The sequence below is a fragment of the Macaca nemestrina genome, chromosome 17, assembly GCF_043159975.1.
Source record: "Macaca nemestrina isolate mMacNem1 chromosome 17, mMacNem.hap1, whole genome shotgun sequence".
NCBI classification, from domain to species: Eukaryota; Metazoa; Chordata; class Mammalia; order Primates; family Cercopithecidae; genus Macaca; species Macaca nemestrina.
In genome coordinates, this window is record NC_092141.1 from 18,296,306 (window position 1) to 18,314,942 (window position 18,637).

Here is an 18,637-nt window from a genome sequence, read left to right on the forward strand (position 1 = left end):
TCCACCCCCTAGGAGCAGCAAAGGAGAAGGCTCTGGGTGGTCAGGACTCGGCCTAACCAGGCCATGGGGTCCAGCCCAAGCAGAGGCCATTGGGAAGGGCACCAGTCTTTGTATTTGATGGCAGCTGCCTTTTTGAGTTGGCATTACTTTTAAAGACAGGATGCTTAGCCTGTTGTAAATCACAGATCTTTCTGAGACGCTAAGGAAAGCTGTGGACCTTCTTTTTCCTCCAAAAACTGTTCACACACACCAAGCTTGCTTGTAGCATAAGGGGCTTTAGGAATCCCATAAGGCCCTTCCTTGTTGTGAACTTAAAGTAGAGCAAAGTCCCTCGATGCGCAAGTTCAGATCTGATGGAGTCGATGATCCACTCCCAGGTGCTTCCCGCCTCCCCCATGGCCACCCCCATTCCTGTCTCATTAACCTCCAGGGCCTCACATGCTGTGTGATTTAATTCTCAAGACCCTCCTTATTATATTTTAGGGAGCAGGGGTTACTGTGTTCAACCAGAAGTTCAAAACTGTCGGCGGAGGAATACATTTGGCTCACCTATGTGTTTTATTTGGCCTGTGTAGCGTTTTAAAACATTTTGAACATCCTGCTGACATTAGAAACTAGCAGATTTCGCAGAAAAATTTGTGGTTGCCAGCTTCTCTGGAAGCAGCTGTCATCAGGGCTTGAGTGGCAGTTGTCCCCTCTGGACAGGTCATGTCTCCAGTCCCCCCAGTCCCTGTCCAGCCTTTCTTCCTGACATTTATCTGGTCCCTGTAGCCACTGGGGTTGGGAGTGTCAGCTATCCGGTGCTTCCTGAGGCCCGGTGCAGGGACCCAGCCCCTCAGCAGCGAGTCCCTCTGCAGAAGTAGGATGTGGGCCATGCCAAGCCCGACTTGGAGCATGGAACGTGCCACTTGCTCCTCCGTTCAGGCACCTGCCTTCAGTGCGGGCCAGCTCCTCAAAGGCCACCTCGGACGAGCTGACTACCCTAGTGCTCCCCTTCTAGAGCCAAGAGCAGTGGATCCTGCCCAGCCTTCATGTGGAGTCCCCGGGCCCTGGAAATGTGCTCGCATCCAGGCCCAGCAGCACCCACTTAGACTGGGGCGTGGCCTGGCACAGGGATTTTCCATTGTTCCACGGGTGCTTTCCATGCACAGCCTAGATAGAGGCCACTGACTTAGAAGTTCCCAAGACCCCATAGGCCCTGCAGACCCCCAGTTCCCTCCCTGACAGGCCCTCTCCTATAGTTTTTCCTACGCCCCTCCCACTCACCCCCATTAGGCCTCATCCACTGCACACGCGCTGCTCCAGGTGCCCAGTGAGCCACGTTTCAGGGTCATGGTGCAGCCATGTAAGGCTTGGGGCTCAGGCAGACTCCTCACTGGTGACCCAGAGATCCATTATGGACCCTCTCCTAGCCTCCATTTCCTCATGTGCAGAACAGAGATAACCACCTCGAAGAACTGTAGTGAGAAACAGAGACAGAGAGGGAAAGCACTTGTGCAAGGCCTGGAGCAGAGTCAGCCTAAAAGGATGACAGCACGTCTGTGTGTGGTCAGCTGCACTCTCGAATGGGTGGTGTGTGCACATGGCACAGACAGAACAATGGCCACCGGGGGATACGGTCTCCCTCCTACTCCTGTGTGTGTGTGTGTGTGTGTGTGTGTGTGTGTGAGCATAGCATGCCCTGTTCTGTACTTTGCTTTCCTGTGTGTGTGTGTGTGAGCATAGCATGCCCTGTTCTGTACTTTGCTTTCCTGTGTGTGTGAGCATAACATGCCCCATTCTATACTTTGCTTTCTTGTGTATGTGTGTGTGTGTGTGTGCATAGCTTGCCCTGTTCTGTAATCTGCTTTCCTATGTTAGGTATCTTGGAGAGCCTTCCAAAATGAAAAAGTTACTTCATTTTTTTATAACTAAAATATCACATTGCGTGAGTGAGCCGTAATTATTTAGCCAGTCCCTGTTGATGGACAGTTAGGTTTTTCCCCAACCTTTTGCTCTTTAGTGTTCCACTGAATAAGTTGGTGCAAGTTTGACCTGCAGGATGAAGTCCTAAAAGTGGAAACTGTGCATTGTTTTTTTTCATGGTTATTGTCCACCTGTAACCCACAGAACCTTTACCCTCCACAGCCATCGTCAGGCCAGTGTCACGGGCTTCCTCATTTTGCCAGTCTGTGCACCCTGAGTATGCATTTATTTTCTCTTAAGTGGGGATGAGCAATACATGTTTTACAACCATTTGTGTTTCTTATTCTGTGAATTATTTGTACTTATATTTTGCCCTTGCCCACTTTTCTATTTGGTTTTTGGTTTCTCTCTCCCTTTCTCTCAAATTATTTATTATTACTATTTTTAGAGATAGGGTCTAACTCCATTGCCCAGGTTGGAGTACAGTGCACCATTATAGCTCACTGCAGCCTTGAACTCCTGGGTTCAAGCAATCCTCCTGTCTCAGCCTCCTGGGTAGCTGGGACTACAGGAACACAACACCACACCTGGCTGTTTCTTTCTTTTTTTCTTTTTCTTTTTTTAGCTAGTCAAATTTAGCAGTGGGAGATTGTATACCAACTTTAGTGACCCACCAAATTTAATAAGTTCTGATAACCTACTACCATCAGACCAGACCTTTCTTTTTTAAAAAGTTATTACCTGGCTGGGCATGGTAGCTCACATCTGTAATCTCAGCACTTTGGGAGGCCAAGGTGGGTGGATCACTTGAGGTCAGGAGCTCGAGACCAGCCTGGACAACATGGTAAAACCCCATCTCTACTAAAAATAAAAAAATTAGCCAGGGTGGTGGTGCACGCCTGTAATCCCAGCTACTTGGGAGGCTGAGGCAGGAGAATCACTTGAATCAGGAGGTGGAGGTTGCAGTAAGCCAAGATCGTGCCACTGCACTCCAGCCTGGGCAACAGAGCAAGACTGTCTCAAAAAAGAAAAAAAAGGTATTACTTTGTAGGAGCTCTTTATAGATTTTGTCAGTGAAATTAAGGGCAGATATTTTTCCCAGTTTGTGTTTTATCTTGCAGTGTTGTCTGTGGTGCTTTTGCTATTTAGAATTAAAATTTTTTTGGCTGGGGGAGGTGGTTCACAACTGTAATCCCAGCACTTTGGGAAGCTGTGGCAGGAAGATCACTTGAGCCCAGCAGTTTGAGAGCAGTCTGGGCAACACAGTAAGACCCCGTCTTAAAAGTAAATACATAAATAAATTTAAAAGAATTTTTAAATTTTTAAGGTAGTAGAATTTACCAATCTTCTGGTTATACTTGGCAAGGTCTCAGATTATTTATTAAAAATCTCCCAGGTTTTATGGCTGGGCACGGTGGCTCAAGTCTGTAATCCCAGCACTTTGGGAGGCCGAGGCGGGTGGATCACGAGGTCAGGAGATCGAGACTATCCTGGCTAACATGGTGAAACCCCGTCTCTACTAAAAATACAAAAAACTAGCCGGGCGTGGTGGCGGGCGCCTGTAGTCTCAGCTACTTGGGAGGCTGAGGCGGGAGAATGGCGTGAACCCGGGAGGCGGAGCTTGCAGTGAGCCGAGATCACGCCACTGCACTCCAGCCTGGGAGACACAGCGAGACTCCGTCTCAAAAAAAAAAAAAAAAAAAAAAAAACTCCCAGGTTTGGCCAGACACAGTGGCTTATGCATGTAATCCCAGCACTTTGGGAGACCAAGACAGGCGAATCACCTGAGGTCGGGAGTTTGAGAGCAGCCTGGCCAACATGGTGAAACCCCGTGTCTACTAAAAATACAAAAATTCACTGGGCTTGGTGGCAGGCACCTGTATTCCCAGCTACTCGGGAAGCTGAAGTGAGAGAATTGCTTGAAACTGGGAGACAGAGGTTGCAGTGAACCGAGATCGCATCCCTGCACTCCAGCCTGGGTAACAGAGTGAGACTCTGTCTCAAAAAAAAAAAAAAAAAAAAAAAAATCTCCCAGGTTTTCTGCTAGCACTTTTATGGTTTAACTTTTTACATTTGAATCTTCATCAGTAATTTGTTTTCATGTAAGGTTTGAGGTAGGGATCAAGCCTGGTTTTTCTCCAGAGAGGGTAGCTATTATGATGTCATTCACCCCCCTCAATCATGCTGTTACTCCATCCTCCTTCATGACTAGTACCAGGCATCAACAAAAACAAGCCAACATCACATCTGGTGTTGGTGGTAACCCAGGCCCTTTGCTGGTAAGCAGCTGGTAGTCAATGCTGTTTGGACCCCAGGTTGCCATATACCCTCTGAGCACCCCCTCATTCCAAAGGGCTCAGCATCTATTTAGCAATAGCTTCCACTTGCTCACTGGGGTTCTGTGTGGGTTCAATTCATCTCCTCAAAGACTGGAACTGTCTTTCCTTACCAGTTTTTCCTGGCCTGTGCCTGTGATAGGCCTTTTATAGGAGCCTCCGATAGCCGAGCTCCACTGTGCGCCAGGTGCTTCCTCTGATCCCCAGGACCCTGTGAGGCAGAGATGCTTCTCCCCATTTACAGTGAGGAAACTGAGTCAGAGAATGAAAGTGGGTCTCTCAAGGTCACACTGCTAAGTGACCCAGGCAGGATTCAAATTCAGGTCCACCTAAATCTGAAGTTGTAAGGCAGGTAAATTTTTTCCTCTAGCTTATCAGGGTCACTGACTAGGACCAAGAATTAAACTGACATAAGACAAACAAGAGAAAAGCATACAAATTTTATTGAGTAATTTTCACATGTACATGGGACCATTCACAAGCAAAATGAAGACTCAAGAAGCCGTTAGGGCCGAAATCTTCTACACTTGGTTGGACAGACAGTAGTGAATTGTGAGAATGTGACAAGACAAAGAGGTTTGGGCTAAGGCAGTTCATCGTGGAGACGTGACGAGGCAGATGAGGGTAAGTTTCACAAGGCTTGTTCACACAGATTCCGCTTGGCCCGGACTCCCTCCCTCTGATGATAAGAATGGCTTCTTGGCCGGGTGCAGTGGCTCACGCCTGTAATCCCAGCACTTTGGGAGGCCGAGGTGGGTGGATCACGAGGTCAGGAGTTCAAGACCAGTCTGGCCAAGATGGTGAAACCCCGTCTCTACTAAAAATACAAAAAAATTAGGCAGGCATGGTGGCAGGTGCCTGTAATCCCAGCTACTCAGGAGGCTGAGGCAGAGAATTGCTTGAACTCAGGAGGCAGAGATTGCAGTGAGCCGAGATCATGCCATTGCACTCCAGCCTGGGCGACAGAGCAAGACTACGTCTTTAAAAAAAAAAAAAAAAAAAAGAATAGTTTCCTTCCTCCTGGTACAGGGAGGGCACCTTTCCCACGGTAGACTTAACTCCTGCTTTCAGGAAGAAAAAGGGAGGTCAGGGTGTTCTCTTTGCACTTTCTGTTTTAAGTATCTCTTTTTTTTTTTTTTTTGAGACAGAGTCTCGCTCTGTTACCCAGGCTGGAGTGCAGTGGTGCGATCTCAGCTCACTGCAAGCTCCGCCTCCCGGGTTCACGCCATTCTCCTGCCTCAGCCTCCCGAGTAGCTGGGACTACAGGCGCCCGCCACCACACCCGGCTAATTTTTTGTATTTTTAGTAGAGACGGGGTTTCACCGTGTTAGCCAGGATGGTCTCGATCTCCTGACCTCATGATCCACCCGCCTCGGCCTCCCAAAGTACTGGGATTACAGGCGTGAGCCCCCGCGCCCGGCCAGTATCTCTTTTTTTTTTTGAGACAGAGTCTCACTCTGTCGCCCAGGCTGGAGTGCAGTGGCGTGATCTCGGCTCACTGCAAGCTCCGCCTCCCAGGTTCACCTCATGCTTCTGCCTCAGCCTCCCGAGTAGCTGGGACTACAGGCGCCCGCCACCACGCCTGGCTAATTTTTTGTATTTTTGGTAGAGACAGGGTTTCACGCTGTTAGCCAGGATGGTCTGGATCTCCTGACCTCATGATCTGCCCGCCTCAGCCTCCCAAAGTGCTGGGATTACAGGCATTTTTAAGTATCTTTAACTCAAAATAATCACTATGCCAAAGCAGCGTATTTTGGTGTGAAATGCTCTGAGCCCCATGAAAACCATGGCTGCTTCCACCCTGCCTACCAGCCTCTAATAAAAACCTGAGCTAACAGGGAGTGGGCACTTGCTAGTGCTCAAAGAGCCTCACATATGTTCTCTTACCTGTGTCAAGGGTAGGGGCTATCAATTGCACTTTACAGACTAAGAAACAGAGGCATGGAGAGGGTAGGTAGCTTCCACAAGCTCTCAGAGCCAGCAAGTGGCAAAGCTGAGACTTGCACTTGGGCAGGCTGACTCCAGAGCCCAAATTCTTACCCACAAAACCAAATTGCCACCTGCCACTATCTAATTACACTTAGTTGTTGATTCCTGAAGTGCAGTCTATTGTTTCCAGAGTTTAAGTGCCATTCGAGAGGAGTCGGAACTGCCCAACATTGAGAAGATGATCCTGGAATGCAGCGCTGACGTCAGTGAGTTGTTCAATGAGCTCATGATGCTGGAGATGCAGCTGGTGGAGCAGCTGGAGGTGAGGCTGGGCCCTGGGCACAAGTGCCAGGATCTGGGGATGCAGCTGCACATCCATAGGTGAACTGCAGCCTTCACGGGCACGCCTCTGCTGGAAACGTCCAGCATGACTCAGCGTGCCAGGCTGCAGCTTTCTTGCTCATCAGTCCTGTGTTTGCTTTTGATACATTTTAATCATTTAGATTGGAAGTGATTCTTGTGGAAAATGAGAGGTGAGCTCATTCTTCTGAAATGTTCCCCCTATCCTGGAAGTCAGTGGGGAGAGGTTTTTGATTAGACCCCTGGAGCTATCCAGGGAACTCTAAAGGCAAAGTGGACCCCCACTTGGGGGACCAAACAAAGACCCCCGTGCATTGCAGCCTGCGGTTGCCGCTTCTCGGGCGATGCGAGGAGGCTGCAACTCAACACTAAGTAGTGGAAATGAAAAGCGCCGCTGTCTGAAATTCATTAGCGGCCAGTGTGTGTGTTACAAGGCAGCGGAGGCCGGGAGTCTGAAGTGATGTGATGAATTGAACCTCATTGGATGCTGCTGTGGCTGGGCCAAGTGATAGCGCCTAATCAATTCCTCACACGTCAAGTGACACCTCAGACATGGGATAGATTTCCCCATCACATCACAGGGCAGGTGCTCCCTCCCCGCTGGGGAACGCAGGCACTGCAGAAGCAGCGCACAGTGCCGAGGAGAACGAGACAGCAGCTCCCAGCCTTTTCAGGCAAGGAGATTGCTTTTCAACATCCAAACGTTTCCCAGAATCCGTGTGCCATCCTACTTGTATTACCGGTGACCAGAAAGCCACAAGGGCAATCATGCTTTTCAATGACCCTATTTTTATTCACAAGAACAGCACATGCATCTGTTTGAAAATAGTGCAGTGTGCTCACTCTGCAGACAGTCCTCACGTTCCTATAGATTCCACCCCTGCCCACCTTGCAGCCCCTGGAGTCTATGGCAGATGGGGGTGGGGCACTTCCAGAGTGGCAGGCCTGGAAATCACATCTTCCATTGTTCCTTCAGTCAACACTAAATCCCATTTGGGCCTTAGGTGCCTTGCTAACCACCACAAAACAGCAACTAACTGAAAGAGATCTGGGGTGACAGCCAGTTCCTACTGAGGGCCTCCTCTCGGCCAGGCAAAGCATTTTGTGTGAAGTGATTCATTTAACCTCACCACAACTCCACAACACAGGGATTATGCAGGAAACCTATTTCCCAGATGAGGAAGATGAGGCCCAAGGAGGTGAAATGCCTTTCCCAGAGTTACACGCAGTGCTGGAGCTGGGAATACTGACCCAGGCAGTCTAGCTCTTAACAGCTCACTCCACTTTTTCCCTGGAGGTGATGCACAGATGTCACTGAGAAACCCAAAGGAGAGGGAGTTGGCTCTGTGTGTGTGTTGGGCAGGCAGGTAAGGGGAGTAAGACCAGGACAAGTGTTCCTGGCAAAGTTCCAGTGACAGCATTAAACATTCAGATGGTGAGGGAGTTAATATGGTTGGAGAACAACCCTAGAATGAGCAGAGGGGTCAGTTCACAACCATCTGCTCAGGAGGGTCAAGATGGGTGGTCTTTACCCCGAAGGTCTGTGATTAGAGGAGGTGGTTGCTAAATTCTAAGGAGCACCTTTTGCTCTGTGCTGGGTGTCTAAATATGCATGTTAACTGTGTTCTTTAACATTTCCAGGAGACTATAAACATGTTTGAAAGGAACATTGTTGACATGGTGGGACTGTTTATCGAAAATGTCCAAAGCCTATATCCTTTCTGTGATGACCTTCCCCCATGGGGAGGTGCTACAGAGCCCCTGGGGTTGTCCTGGCCTCTGGACAAAAGAATGTTCCACAGGGTCTGAGGGGGTTTCCCGACCCTCAGAACACTGATGGTCTGTTAGAGCTGTGGTTTGGATGCCTAGAGGGACAACATCCAAACTGTTTGCAGTAGGGTCCCAGTATGATTGTTCTCATATGGGTGATGTTCACTGAGAAATGAGCCCCCTGTGTTGCCAGCAAGCACACTCTGGTAACCCAGAGACTAGCGCCAGGAGCCTCCATGCAGGAGGGAGAGAAGAGGGTGATGGCAAAGGTCCGTCCAAGGTGTGGGGCAGGGGCGGGGAGTCGGGGATGGCCCAGGCTTGGGTGCTTGTGGGTGGACGGTGCTGCCAGCCGCAATCTCTGAGCTCGCCTTGGGCCCTTAAAGTCTGTCTCCGGCCCTCTGAGTCAATCAGGGACGCGCTGGGCCTGCTCCTCCCTGGCCTTTGCTTAACTCGGGGCTGCACGATGGCCCAGTGCCGGGACCTGGAGAACCATCACCACGAGAAGCTCCTGGAGATCTCTATCAGCACCCTGGAGAAGATTGTCAAGGGCGACCTGGACGAGGACCTGCCTGACGACCTGCGCGCGGTGGGCGGGGCGGGCGAAGCGTGGCGGGAAAGGGCGGTATGGAGTTGAACTGGGCGGGGCGGGGCGGAGCTGGGCGAAAGGGGAGGGGAGGGGCCTGACAGATGTGGTCCAACCCAGCTCTGTGGCTGGACTGAGGCCCTGTGAGTAAGCCTGACAAGCTCCCAGAGCCTCAGTGTTCTCATCTGCAAAAGGGCACACTAACCTGCTTTACAGGGTTGCTGGCAGATAAAATAGGCTAACAAAGCACCTGGTGGGGCACCCAGTGGGGCCCAGTTAAAGAGGAGCTCATGATAATTAGATGGTTTCAACTTTCCAACAGGTAGGTTTCCAAAAGTTCAATTATGTGGAGGCTTCTGGCACTTTCTTTTTTTTTTTTTTTTTTTTTTTGAGACGGAGTCTGTCTCGCTCTGTCGCCCAGGCTGGAGTGCAGTGGCCTGATCTCAGCTCACTGCAAGCTCCGCCTCCCGGGTTCGCGCCATTCTCCTGCCTCAGCCTCCCGAGTAGCTGGGACTACAGGCGCCCGCCACCTCGCCCGGCTAGTTTTTTGTAGTTTTAGTAGAGACGGGGTTTCACTGTGTTCACCAGGATGGTCTCGATCTCCTGACCTCGTGATCCACCCGTCTCGGCCTCCCAAAGTGCTGGGATTACAGGCTTGAGCCACCGCGCCCGGCCGGCTTCTGGCACTTTCTAAGAGAAGCAGTTACAGGTAGAGGTTGAAGTCTGAGATTTCCCCTGGAGGTCTTCTTAACCTTAGAGTCTCTATGATGAGTACTGTGGGGGTGTTGGAACCACCATTTCTGATCCCGCACGATGCCGTCCGTTTGCACCAGCACATCCACTGATGAGTGGTCACAAAATCAGCAGGGTCGGCCTGGGGCACCTGGCTCCATCCCTGGGGTCTGCACGCTAAGAAGGCTCTCCCGGATGTCTGTGCTGGGGTCCCACAGCAGCATGTTTATGTCTCTGGAAGGAGTGTGGTCATCCAGCGCGCAGGCAGAGGCACTGTGTTGTCAGGGCCTGCTTTAGTGCATGCATAATTCACTCCACTGCCAGTTTCTCAGCTTCTCTCTGTCGCCACATCACCACCAAGGCAAGCCACCATCATCCTTGGCCTGGACGGCTTGCCTCTTTACTGTCCTCTTACAGTCTCTCCTCCATGTGGCAGTCAGAGGGACCCTTGAAAACCCAAACCCTATCACTAAACACTTTTACACAACACCTTAGAGTGGCTTTCATGACCCCTAGTGTAAGCTCCTCCCCATAGTCCCCCAGACCCTCGTGGCTGGCCCTGCCCATCTGGGCAATTCCCACCCCCAGACCCCTCACTCCTGATGCTCAGCAGCAGCCTCTGAGCTGTTCCCCAATCACCCAGGCTTGCTCCTTTCAGTTGATATTCTGCCTGGCGGACACGCTCTTCCTAGGTCCCCATGTGCCTGGCTTGTCCTTGTCATTCAGATTTCAGCTTGACTATCAGCTCTTGGGAGAGGCCTTTCTTCACCAACTTCCTGGAAAACCACTGTCTCTGGATCACACGCCCCATTTATCAGGTCAGAGCCTCATCACAGTTTCAGACTATCTGAGTGATGTGTATTTGCTGCCGATGTGACTGTTCACACTACATATAAGCTCAGGAGGGAGGACAGGGATGGCCTTTTCACCACCATGTACCTCCTCAGTACCAGCAACAGTGTACAATGTGCAGCACAGATGCCAGGCGTCATCTGCAGAATGAGTGTGAGAACATATGCTCACCAGGCCTCCACTCTGCCAGATACGGGGCTAAGTCCTGCAGACGCAAGGACCAGCAGTTCCTGACTTCCACAGCCTCTGTCCTGGGGCCCAAACAGATACCCAAGATAGCAGTGTGGTGATAGGGTCACCATGACACCAGCCTTCCTCCCTAAGCTGTGAAGTGCAGCTAATTGCTATTGACCAGATGCAAGAAAACACCTTCCCTGTGAAGTGAGGCTGTCCCTGAGTGCCCAGTCGGGAATTCCCCAGACAGACCATCTTGGGGTGGGTGGAGATCCCTACCAGCACAGCTTCGACGTCTGTGACACCCAGAAGGCACAGGACTGAAACGTGCTTAATTTCTAATGACTGGGACACACAGAAAAAGGTGAATCCAGAGGCCAACAGCAGAGAAGCAGGCTGGGCTGGCATTTTCAGTGGCCAGCCCTCCCTCTAGCCCAGCTGGCTCTGGCTGGTGCCAGCTGACCACCATTCCTGTGGCTTTACGCCTGCAGTTACGGGAAGAGACTTCCCAGGACCTTATACCATGGCCTAAGTCTCCTTCCATCTCAGCAACAAAAAACGTGGCCTACCCTTCTTAGGAGGAAAAAGTATGCTCTGACTATATGAGTAATACCAACAGCACTTTGAAAGGCTGAGGTGGAAGGATTGCTTGAGCCCTGGAATTTGAGACCAGCCTGGGCAACATAGCGAGACCCCATCTCTACAAATAATAATTTAAAAATTAGGTGATGTGCACCTGGTGGTCCCAGCTACTTGGGAGACTGAGGTTGGAGGATTACTTGAGCCTGAGAGGTCAAGGTGAGCCATGATTGTGCCACTGCATTCCAGTCTGGGTGACAGAGCAAGACCCTGTCTCAAAAGAAATTAAAAAAAAAAGGAATAATACATCACTGACACTGACTGGGGGCCTCCTGAGGGCCAGCCCTCTGAGAAGCACTGAACTCATGTTTGCTCTTTTAATCTTCATATCAACATGGTAAAGTAGTTACTATTATGGTTCCCTTTTACAGATGAGGAAACTGAGGCACAGAGATGATGGTAACCTGCCCAAGGACACACAGCTTATAAGAGATAGGGTTGTGATTGGAACCCAGGCAGTTTGATCGAAAGCCCTTGACAAAATGTCTACTGTATAGTAAGATGAGGATGTTCAGAAGAGGGACTAGGGCTGTGGGTGAAAAAAAATCTGGCTTCTGTTACCTAATTATCAATGAACATATCTTGATAAGTCACCCTAATGAGGTTATCTCTAAAACGCCACTCATGCAGTTGAGTGACTGTTATCAGCTCATGACCTATGTGGGGCCAATCTGTCCCACATCTATTTTCAAGTCCTTCCAGCTTTGAGAGGAAAAGCAGAACGTACATGCTGAGGAGAGAGCCTGGAGCTGGCACTGAGGGAGGGCGTCTGAGTGGGGCTGGCAGCCACAGCTGCCCATTTAGGGAGGCGGGGAGGTCAGAGGTGCTGACCGGTGCTGACATCCATGCGGGTGTCTGGCTGTGAGGGCAGGGCAAGTGCTCAGGCCCAGGCCATTGGGAGGATGCAAGTCCCCAGGGTCTGCTCAAGTGGCAGTGGGTTTGACCCAAGCCAGCAGTCTCTAGATAGGGAGACTGTCACAAGATTCTGGCTGGCACCAGGAGACACTGTGCTGGCTTGTCCCTGACCATCAAGCCAAGCTGCTCATCTGTGGCAGAGGGGAATGCAGGGTCATTAGGTGCCCTCTGTGGGTTTGACAAAATGATCTGATTCCCACATGCCATGGGGCAGCAAGTCCTCAAGCCACTAGCAGTGTGGTGGTCCTGGGGAGGGGCTGTTCCCTTCTCAAAAGTTACTTTGTTGCTACCCAAAGCAACCTACAGATTCAATGCAATCCCCATCAAAACACCAATGACATTCTTTGCAGAAATAGAAAAAAAAAAATCCTAAAATTTGGAACCACAAAGGACCCTGAATAGCCAAAGCCATCTTGAGCAAAAAGGACAATGCTGGAGGCATCACATTACTAGACTTCAAAATATACTACAAAGCGATATTAACCAAAACAGCATGGTACTGGCATAAAACAGACACATTTTTCTCCAAGAAAACACCAAATGGTAGATGACACCATGGCAGCAGGAGGGCCCAGAGGCCTGGAATGGGAAACCATGGAAGCTTTGCCAGCAGCTTCTGGGGCTAGGATTGTGGCCGTAGTCAGGGCAGGGGCCGAGGCTGCAGGGAGCTCTCAGAGGCAAGGCCCAGGCCAAGGAGTGGATGCCTGTCACCAAGCTGGGCTGCCTGGTCAAGGACATGAAGATCAAGTCCCCGGAGGAGATCTGTCTCTTCTCCCTGCCCATCAAGTAGTCTGAGATCATTGACCTTTTCCTGAGGGCCTCTCTTAAGGATAAGGTTTTAAAGATTATGCCAGTGCAGAAGCAGACCTGCCCCAGCCAGTGCAGCAGGTTCAAGGCGTTTGTTGCCATCAGGGATTACAATGGCCACGTCAGTCTGGGTGTTACGTGCTCCAAGGAAGCAGCCACTGCTGTCAGAGGGATCATCATCCTGGCTACGCTCTCCGATGTCCCGTGCAGAGAGGCTACTGGGGGACCAAGATCGTAAGCCCCACACTGTCCCTTGCAAGGTGACAGGCTGCTGCAGCTCCGTGCTGCTGTACCTTATCCCTGCACCCAGAGGCACTGGCATCCTCTTGGCCTCTGTGCCCAGGAAGATGCTGCTGATGTCCAGTATTGACAACCACTACACCTCAGCCAGGAGCCGCACTGCCACTCTGGACAACTTTGCCAAGGCCACCTTTGATGCCATCTCCAAGACCTATAGCTACCTGCCCCCTGACCTCTGGGAGGAGACTGTATTCACCAAGTCTTCCTCTCAGGAATTCACTGACCATTTTGTCAAGACCCACACCAGAGTCTGTGTGTGAAAGACCCAGGCTGCAGCTGTGGCTGCAACACAGGGCTGGTTTTGTTTTGTTTTGTTTTGTTTTGAGATGGGGCCTTGCTCTGTAACCCAGGCTGGAATGCGGTGGTGCAATCCTGGCTCACTGCAACCTCTGCCACCTGGGTTCACATGATCCTCCTGCCTCAGCCTCCCGAGTAGCTGGGACTACAGGTGCATGCCACCACGCCTGGTTAATTTTTTGTATTTTTAGTAGAGACATGGTTTCACCAGTGTTGGCCAGGCTGCTCCCAAACTCCTGACCTCAGGTGATCTGCCCACCTTGGCTTCCCAAAGTAACACAGGGTTTTTATACAAGAAAAATAAAGTGAATTAAGCCTGTTTAAAACAAACAAACAAACAAACAAACAAACAGATACATAAATCAATGAAACAGAATAGAGAACTCAGAAATTAATCTATGTAATTACAGCTGACTGATTTTTGACAAAAGCGCCAGGAACACTCACTGGGAAAAAGACAGTCTCTTCAATAAATTGTGCTGGGAAAACTGGATATCCATATGCAGAAGAATGAAACTAGATCCCCACCTCTCACCCTATACAAAAATCAACTAAACATGTAAGACCTGAAACTGGCCGGGCGCAGTGGCTCATGCCTGTAATCCCAGCACTTTGGGAGGCCGAGACAGGCAGATCACTTGAGCTCATGAGTTTGAGACCAGCCTGGGCAACATGGCAAAGCCCCAACTCTCTATAAAAAATACAAAAATTAGCTAGGCATGGTGGTGCGTGCCTATAGTCCTGGCTACTCAGGACGCTGAGAGGGGAGGATGGCTTGAGCCCAGGAGGCGGAGGTTGTAGTGAGCTGAAATTGCACCACTGCACTCCAGCCTGAGCGATAGAGCCAGACTTTGTCTCAGGAAAAAAAAAAAAAAAAAGAAAGAAAAAAAAAGACCTGAAACTATAAAATGACCAGAAGAAACAGGAGAAATGCTTTAGGACATTGGACTGGGAAAAAAATTTATGAATAAGACCTCAAGAGCACAGACAACAAAAGCAAAAATAAATAAACGGGAATATATCCAATTATAAATCTTCTGCACAGCAAATGAAACAACAGAGTGAAAAGACACCCTACACAATGAGAGAGAATATTTGCAAACTACTTATCTGACAAGGGTATTAATATCCAGAATATACAAGGAACTCTAACATCTCAACAGCAAAAAAACAAACAATTCAATTAAAAACATCTGAACAGATGTTTCTCAAAAGAAGACATACAAATGGCCAACAAATACATTTAAAAATCTTCAGCATCACTAGTTATCAGAGAAATGCAAATAAGAACCAGAATGAGGCATCATCTCACCCCACTTAGGATGATAATTATCGAAAAGACAAAAAATAACAAATGCTGGTGAGGATCCAAAGAAAAAGGAACTCTAATATACTGTTAGTAAGAATGTAAACTAGGACAGCCACTAGGGAGAACACTGTGGAGGGCCCTCAGAAACTACAAACAGAACTATCATATGATCCAGCAATCTCACTACTGAGCATTTATCCAAAGGAAAGGAAATCACTATATTGCAAAGATACCTGCACCCATGTTTACTGCAGCACTGTTTGCAACAGCAAGATACATAATCAACCTAGGTGTCCAACAACAGATGACGGGATAAAGAAAATGTGGTACATATACACAATGGAATACTATTCAGCCATAAAAAAGAATGAAATCCTGTCATTCATGGCAACATGGATGGAACTGGAGAACATTATGTTAAGTGAAATAAGCCGGGAACAGAAGTTAAACACCTCATATTCTCACTCATATGCCGAAGCTAAAAAAGTTGATCTCATAGAAGTAAAAAGAAGAACAGAGGCTTCTAGAGACTGGGAAGGGTAGGGGGATGAAGGAATAGGGAGAGATTTGTTAAAGGATATACCAAATTACAGCTAGATAGGAGGACTAAGTTCTAGTGTTCTATACCACTATAGGATGACTACAGTTGACAATAATATATTATAGTTTCAAATAGCTAGAAGTAGGATATTGAATGTTCTCAACACAAAGAAATGATAAATGTTTGAGACAGATATGCTAATACCCTGATCTGATCACTATATATGATAAGTGTAGAAACATCAGTATGTACCCCATCAATATGAACAATTATTAGTCAATTTTTTTAAATGCCAATTTTTTTTTTCTGAGGTGGAGTTTCACTTTTGCTGCCCAGGCTGGAGTGCAAGGGTGCGATCTTGGCTCACTGCAACCTTGGCCTCCCGGGCTCAAGTTATCCTCCTGCCTTAGCCTCCCGAGTAGCTGGGATTACAGGTGCCCACCATCACACCCAGCTAATTTTTGTATTTTTAGTAGAGATGGGGTTTCACCATATTGGCCAGGCTAGTCTTGAACTCCTGACTTCAGGTGATCTGCCCACCTCGGCCTCCCAAAGTGCTGGGATTACAGGCATGAGCCACTGCGCCTGGCCAATGCCAACACTGTTTAAACAAAGAAGTTGCTTTGAAAGAAGTGTGTCTTTACAGCCACAAGGACCACAGAGCAGGGCAACACCTCAAAAAAGATTCAGGAATACCTGTTTGCATAGTCCCTGCCTCCACCCTAGGCTTTCAACCTGCAGAAACTGGAGAGGGATCTGGAATATTCTACCCATAAAAACTATTCTAAGAGGGAAAATTGAAGTAGCCACCACTCTAGGCCACCCAAAGTCCAGAAACAACTTGTAACTTACATCTCAAAATAATTCCCTTAAACCCAGTTTCCTTTTATTTGCATTTTACAAATGTCACACTGTTTTTCATAACCAATTCTAATCATGTATCTTTCTAAGCAGACTTCAGTTTCTGTTGCTTCTCACAGCTTTTGAAGCTGTTTTCTACATATTCAAACTCTGAGGGGGATGATTTCTCTGCCTGGCTAAAAGCTCCACTATGACCCACTTTTTAGGATGAAGGATGAAAACCTTTTCGTGATGGGTTGACACTGTGGTTGTAGTTATCTCTAAAATAACCAGAACACTCATTTCTAAGCACACTGCCAACGCTCACCGAAAATAGGCTTTACACACCTTTGAACCATTCCCAGAGCCTGGCCTGGGACCTTGTACACACATGGAAAGAACTTAATGATTTATTGACATTTCTCCCTTGTGACTGTGCTAATTGGTCCCCCAGACACCCCATTCCACATATCAGCTAACCTGGCTTTTCCCACTGGGATTCTGTGGAAAATCAGCATCCCACAAGACATTAACAGGCATTACTCTGAAGTCTGTGGCCAAAAAAGTTGAAAAACCAAGAGAGACAAAGCTTAAAGGGTTTATTTTCCACAGGACTTTGTAGAGCCTCTGGAATACTTTGTGCTCTGCAGATCTTCAGGAGGGGCCTGGGGGTGCTGGCTTTCCCAAATGTGTTTGACCAAAGAATACTTTTTTTGGTAGAAATATTAACATAAGATTCCACAGAACATGTTTTAGAGACCGTTAACTGCCACTACAGGGAAGAACAAAAAGTGTACACTCCACTTGCAAGTCCTCCCTGCAATACAGAGCATTCACGTGCTCTTCCTTACCAAACGCCTCTGCTTCAAGGTGGAAGCAACTGCTTACTGAGTGCTTCGGTGGCCTTGCCCTGCTCTGGGCATTTCCACCATCCCAGGCAACGACAGCCACAGTGTCAACACCTGGAACCAGTGAGGCCTATTAGAGGGTGGTTGTTTCTAACAACTTTTTACAAGACAGCAAAGTCAGGAACAAGAGAAGGCAGAAGGAGACCCCAGATGGAATCCATGGTTTGGTTTTGTTGACATGAGTGGCAGTGGAGAGACAACTGTGGGGTGAACACCCATCAGTTTATAGGGCCTGCTGTCTTCAGAGCAGCCCCAAGACCCTCAGCCAGTCTCATGCTTCCACCCAGCAGGCAGAGGTTTTGGGCAAGTCAGACTTGAGAGTAACTGAGAGAGAAGCATTGTGAGAACAGATGTCCTGGGTGAGGTGCCCCCTGGGCAGCCATCTGCCTTCACCCTGGAGGAAACATGCTTCCAGCGGGGACTGCAGAGTAACACCCTGGTTGGCCCTTTCCCCTCAACACCTGCCCTGCGCGGTTGGGGAGGCAGCTGTCACAGATGAATTCACAGATGAATCGGCAGAGTGCGCTGATACAAAGGTGAGCTCTGCTCTGAGTGTGGCCTGCACAGCCAGGGGACTTCCAAATGCTCCTTTGCTATTCAGCTCTCTTTGTGTTCAGGGTGTAATGACACACATGTTCTCATTGGATTCTTTTCACTCACCAGCTTTTTGTCGATAAAGATACGATTGTTAATGCTGTCGGGGCATCGCACGACATCCACCTTCTGAAGATTGACAATCGAGAAGATGAGCTGGTGACCAGAATCAACTCCTGGTGTACACGTTTAGTAGACAAGGTGAGTCAATGCCAAGCCATCCTAGCAGGTTGGACAAATTTTTCTAGCTGACATGGAAATCCTCCCTAGGTAGTGGATAGAATTCTCATTTAGGAATGAAATGAAAGAAGAAATAAAATTAAGGATTATAGAACTCCACACTGAAGACAAGGTTGCCCAGAGACTTTAAAACCCATGGGCTTCGGCCAGGCGCGGTGGCTCACGCCTGTAATCCCAGCACTTTGGGAGGCCGAGGCAGGCAGATCACGAGGTCAGGAGATCAAGAACATCCTGGCTAACACGGTGAAACCCCATCTCTACTAAAAATACAAAAAATTAGCTGGGCATGGTGGCGGGCGCCTATAGTCCCAGCTACTCGGGAGGCTGAAGCAGGAGAATGGCGTGAACCTAGGAGGTGGAGCTTGCAGTGAGCCAAGGTCGTGCCACTGCACTCCAGCCTGGGTGACAAAGTAAGACTCCATCTCAAAAAAAAACACAAAACCCATGGGCTTCATCATTTTCCTAACTCCTACTTCAAATACACAGAGATCAGCAGAACCTGGGGAGGCGCCGAAGCAAATGCGGAGGTTTGCAGATCTCAAGGAACTATTTTCCCCTTCCCTCAAACTGGACTCAGTGAAAGATATTAACCAATGATCTGATGTA

General features: G+C 48.9%; 2 protein-coding genes across 12 annotated transcripts in view; one reads left to right on the forward strand and one right to left on the reverse strand.

The window, feature by feature from the left end:
* Positions 1-18,637, forward strand: part of LOC105491057 (dynein regulatory complex subunit 3) — a 48,146-nt gene that overhangs the window by 29,177 nt on the left and 332 nt on the right. For 7 of the 11 annotated variants that reach the window (XM_071082438.1, XM_071082432.1, XM_071082437.1 and 4 more), the window contains 4 exons: positions 6,361-6,492; positions 8,172-8,242; positions 8,763-8,886; positions 17,861-17,992. In XM_071082438.1, the coding sequence (XP_070938539.1) occupies positions 6,361-6,492; positions 8,172-8,242; positions 8,763-8,886; positions 17,861-17,992 (459 nt within the window). Of the gene's footprint in view, positions 1-6,360; positions 6,493-8,171; positions 8,243-8,762; positions 8,887-9,750; positions 14,444-17,487; positions 17,612-17,860; positions 17,993-18,637 lie in introns of those variants that run through there. The other 4 variants (XR_011615440.1, XM_071082436.1, XM_071082440.1 and 1 more) reach the window with 4 other exon arrangements.
* The window catches only part of LOC105491058 (ATP synthase mitochondrial F1 complex assembly factor 2), a 36,819-nt gene continuing 22,849 nt past the window's right edge, over positions 4,668-18,637 (reverse strand). The window contains exon 8 of the mRNA XM_011757185.2: positions 4,668-18,057. Within this exon, the coding sequence (XP_011755487.2) occupies positions 17,998-18,057 (60 nt within the window). The 3' untranslated portion in view covers positions 4,668-17,997. The remainder of the gene's footprint in view (positions 18,058-18,637) is intronic.